The sequence below is a fragment of the Montipora foliosa genome, chromosome 8 (genome assembly GCF_036669935.1).
Source record: "Montipora foliosa isolate CH-2021 chromosome 8, ASM3666993v2, whole genome shotgun sequence".
NCBI classification, from domain to species: domain Eukaryota; kingdom Metazoa; phylum Cnidaria; class Anthozoa; order Scleractinia; family Acroporidae; genus Montipora; species Montipora foliosa.
Window position 1 is genome coordinate 7,498,154 of NC_090876.1, and position 5,000 is coordinate 7,503,153.

A 5,000-nucleotide genomic window follows, 5' to 3' on the forward strand; every position below is an offset into this window, starting at 1 on the left:
AAAATTCTCGACGTAACCTGATCTCTAGACAAGTGAAAGTGAAAGTCTCAGTATGTTGAAACAGCAGAAGTGGTTGCTAACGATTACAAAATTACTTTTACTAAGGCATCACTTATTTTTCGAAGCAGCCAGAGGTCGTTAATTTAAGCGCCTACAGTGAGAATGGAAGCGTATGGAAAAGATAGTGGAACTGCAAATGAACTTTGCAAATAGCGATTACGGAAGGGGTGCGTGACTGCCCTTCGTAAAAAAACAGCTCGATAAAAAAACAAAACAAAAACAAAAACAAAACAAACCTTTTGTCCTACACTTCCTGCGTCACCTTGGCCTCCTTCTACCCCTTTGGGACCCTGCAAAAAAGTTTAAAGGCGTATTTACACTACAGAAAAATTTGGGTCCGAACCCGTCAAAAAAGCGGTACGGACCCATAACGTTTGTAAAGAAATACACTTAGACTCGCTTTGAAGAGGAGACAGACATGAACTCGGAAATGGCCTAATGGGGGCGATACTCTTTAGAAAAATTATTTATCCCAAACTGAGAAAGATCATGTGATTCCTTATAAATAATATACATGAAAAAATTCGACATGGTTAAGCAGAAGCAACGCACGCGTATCACGCAATCACGTAAAAATTGCGCCGTAAATTGCGCCAACCAGGGCTCACATTTGATTGGCTATCTCTGACTTTGTTTGCTCCTTGACCAATCAGAATCCTTGGTATATTACTTTTTTTGCACTGAATTAACTTTTTTTCTGTACTGTGTTACCTGAAAACTGCATTTCTCTTTAATAGCCAATCAGAATGCAGTAATTTTTCATGTATATTATTATTATTATCATCATCATCATCATCATCGCGAAAAGTCTTATTAATTGATCCTTGTTTGATGCATTTTCAGTCACGTTTAGTTGAAAGATGGCTTGGCAAAGGTTTCGTTTTCCTTGTTAAGTACTAATCCAAGTATAATTTCTCTAGAAGTTAACACTTACATCTGAACCTCGAGGTCCTCTTTTTCCAACATTACCATCCAGGCCACGATCACCCTAAGGAAATGAAGAGTGACAGAAACACAAAACACCCGTCGCTTGCTTAATATTACGTCACCGATGGTTAAGCTTAGCGCCAATCAAGAGTCAACTGTGTCTTTGTCCGAAGGTTTAAGTTGGCTTCAATTATAGTTTCTCCTTTTTTTACAGAAATAAACATATTCTGTTCTTAGATATACTTTGGGTAATGATACCAAGACGAAATTTGTCCTGCCTATTAAGTACCCATCTTAAGGCCATGTTACACGAGGCAATTTTTCTTGCAACTCGCAACGCAACGATGACGAATAAAAAACCTTTCAAGTTGCAGAGGGTATGTTACACGTTGGCAACTTCTTTCGCAACTTGCAACGCGTACAATAACAAACAAGATGGCGGACACGCTAAATCGCCGAAAGATGAGCTCTGATTGGCCCATTCTGACAAAATTGCGTTGCGAGTTGCAGAGGGGATGTCACACGCAAGCAACTTGTCTCGCAACTTTGCGAAAAGTAGAGAGTCGTTCTACTTTTCTCGCAACTCGCAACGCAACAATTGCAGTTGCAAAATGGGGTGTTACACGTGCATTTTTTCTCGCAACTTGCAACGCAACGTTTGTTGCGATGCGAGTTGCAAGAAAAATTGCCTCGTGTAACATGGCCTTTAGATTTCATTTTGAATCATGAGCTGACGTGAGCAGCTTTAGAATTGCGTGTGTGGCTTACACGCGCGCGCTCAGCTAAAAGCCTTTTCGAGCCTCCTTAATGAGAACAAAACGAGCGAGAAGGCACGCAGAACTGACAATAAAAAAGGGAGCTTAAGGAGGCTCGAAAGGGTTTTCAGCTGAGCGCGCGCACGTAAGCCACACACGCAATTCGTAAGCTGCTTGCGTCAGCTCATGATTCAAATGGGTCACCAGAAATAAACAAATACCGCTAATTTCGCTTACCTTTCTCCAATTCCTATATACATGGAATATAAATAGACATCTCTTATTCACGAAAACTACGAAAATTCTACTTAAACGGTTTAATAGTCGCTTAAATCCGTTTGTGTTGACCTGTAGCTCCACTCGCGCGCGGACTCGAATGAGCGGGTGACGCATGCGTAAATGCTGATCTTGTAACCCCCTAATTTTTCCTGATTTTGCAACTTTACTCGTTTATATCTCTGATTCTGGACGGTGAATTTTTTTCATTTTTTGCATGTTAGCTTAGTTTAATTTAAACCGTTTGCCTTTAAAATTTAAAAAAATTCTGTAGGTGAAAAAAAAAATTAGAGTCACAATTCGAAAAAACTTACTTTTCTGAAAAACTGACCTACAGATTTTGTTGAATTTTAAATATTTTAGAGAGTATTTCTAACATTATCTGGTAACGCTGAATGGGAAAATTTCACCGTCCCGTTTCTTCAAAAAGGACAACATATGTTGATTTTAAGGCTCAAAGAAATGCCTAATATCGTTGCCATGGTAACATTATTTTGGAGGAAAACGTAATGTGAGAAATCTACGATAGGTACTTAATACCCTGGACAAATTTCGTCTTGATATGATTGCCCTAACTGTATCTAAGGACAGAATATGTTTAATTGTTTTTAAAAAAGGAGAAACTATTTCGAGCCTCCTTAAGCACGCGCGTTTTTGAGACGCAGACGGCAACCGGAAGGGAGCTGTTTTCCCTTTTAAATTGTCTTGTCACAGCCACGTTTATATTACTAAGCAGTATCTTTCCTTCATTAAAGATGATTAGGCTAAAAATCTAGGAGACACTATTTTCCTGACATGCGAAATGTTAATTTCCGGTTGCCGCCCGCAGTTCAAAAACGTCCCAATAAGGGCAACCGCGTGCACGAGAGACCGCTGACTGAACCAGATAACAACGGAGTGACGTTGAGTCAAAGCACTAAAAACTAAAATCCATCTGAATAGCCCTCTTTCGATACCTTCAAATTCAGTCGTAAACAAAAGGCATCACCTCGAGGCTCTGGGGAAGAAATAGACGGATTTGTATGAGTTTATAAAATAGAGCCTCGAGATGATGCCTTTTGTTTAGCACTGAATTAAGTGGCCTATTCTTTGTGAAAGCATAGTACGATATTGACCATCTGATTAATGGCCTCGGCTTGGTAAACCCAACAAACTTGAGGTCAACCGATTAGTTGATTAAAAAAGACGATGCAAAACTATTTCCAAGGTATGGAACAATTTAAAAATAGCGTAGTGGTAGTCCGGAGGTAACATTGTTCAAGGCACCAGCCAGAACGTCTTGAACGAAACATCAAAACTAGTCAGTGTCAAACCATGGTTTTACAATGTATGGAACAGTTGCCAAACAGAAAAATCACTTACACTTTCGCCGAAAATGCCGGGTTCACCCCGCTCTCCGGAAGGGCCGGGAGATCCGGAAACTCCGGTTGCGCCGTTGCTGCCGGGAGATCCTCTCTCTCCCCGGGAACCCTAAAAAATTGATCGACAGCTGTCAGTTTTAACATTCGCGATGATACGCGATGGATTAATTTGTTAAAACTCATATCCAGCAGTGCAACATCAGGAAAAAAACTTATGAAATATACAATGACGTTGCCCTTAAAAAGGTCTAAACGCCCCGAAATATATATTTACAACATTGGGCTCAAGATTAGAGTCACGACAGGATGGATTACCGCTTATTTCTACTTGAGAAAAAGAGTGAAGGAGACACTTTAACGCTTCTCACCATTTTTTCAGACTCTGTGTCGCTTATCATACAAAGTGTGCATCTCATTTTAATGAAATTCTAGACTCATCTGGTAACTTAATGACGAAAGGAAATCACATGTTGGTTTGAGGACCAAACCGTCATGTGAGCTTTATCTAACCAATAACGTGACAGCAAATGGGTTAATAATGGTACAGGTACAGGTAATCAAGGAGCCTTATAGACCCGTGCGCGCATTTGGTATTTTGCTCTGCTCATGTGACTGCCAAATATCACGTGCAGAGCGTGCAAAGCTATTGTTTTTGGTCGCCGTTGTCGTTGCTAAAGCTCCCTTGCGAAAACGCCGCCGGAGTAGACTTGTGCCTTGACTTTCTTTCGACCGTGAGCGGAGTGCTATTAGGGACCTTGACATCTACGACGGCGACGAAAACGCCACAAATCAGGAAAGTGGAAAAATAATCGTGCTGCACGTGCGGCACGCATTTTAACTCATATTTTTGCGGTACTCTGCATAACAACGACGTGAAATCACCAAATTTGGACACCGCGAACATACTGTTACAAATGCGATTCTTTTCTAATATATTGTTGCTCTGAAGCTGCTGGTGTCAATTTATTTTGAGGATACTTCATCCACATTGTACAACGTGAACGCGATGGGATAAATAGCGCAAAGTTATATTTTCAGGTGACGTTTACGTCAACGTTGCCGTCGTAGATCTTAAAGTCGCTATTAATTGTCGCTACACGGCCAGGAGACGGTGCCTGGCGCAACAGACCTAATATTATCATTAAGACAGCCAACAGCAATTTCTCTACACCACGCCTCCTCTAATCGGAAACCATGTCAGTGAGTGTTTGCTTACTTCTCCTCCAGGCACTCCGGCCGAACCTTCGGCTCCGTCTGGACCATCGGCGCCCTGGGGTATGATAGAATAGTTAACAACAAGTTCAAATTAAAAGTCAAAGGCTAAGAGCTTTAAATCAAGATTGGAATACTCACCGGTTGACCTTTTAGTCCGTCCTCTCCTGGTTTGCCAGAAGGACCAGGGTAACCCTAGAAAATGTACAGAAAGCTTAATTGATCAGGGGCCGGTTCCTGAATGGTGTAATAACTCTATTCCAGGGATAAATACCTCTTACTAACCGAGTTCGAGGTCCGTACTGTAAGTTACGGACCGAGTTTTTTCCCGTTGAATTGATTTATGGCCCAAGCGCGAAGCGCGCGGGCCATAAATCAACGGGAAAAAACGAGGATACGTAACTTACAG

The 5,000-nt window shown here is 41.3% G+C and overlaps 1 protein-coding gene across 1 annotated transcript in view; it reads right to left on the reverse strand.

Annotated features, from left to right (window-relative positions):
• Window positions 1–5,000, reverse strand: part of LOC137968216 (collagen alpha-2(I) chain-like) — a 163,162-nt gene that overhangs the window by 19,799 nt on the left and 138,363 nt on the right. Inside the window, exons 55-59 of the mRNA XM_068814834.1 lie at window positions 4,733–4,786; window positions 4,596–4,649; window positions 3,381–3,488; window positions 995–1,048; window positions 297–350 (exon numbers count right to left, since the gene is read on the reverse strand). Of these exons, the coding sequence (XP_068670935.1) occupies window positions 297–350; window positions 995–1,048; window positions 3,381–3,488; window positions 4,596–4,649; window positions 4,733–4,786 (324 nt within the window). The remainder of the gene's footprint in view (window positions 1–296; window positions 351–994; window positions 1,049–3,380; window positions 3,489–4,595; window positions 4,650–4,732; window positions 4,787–5,000) is intronic.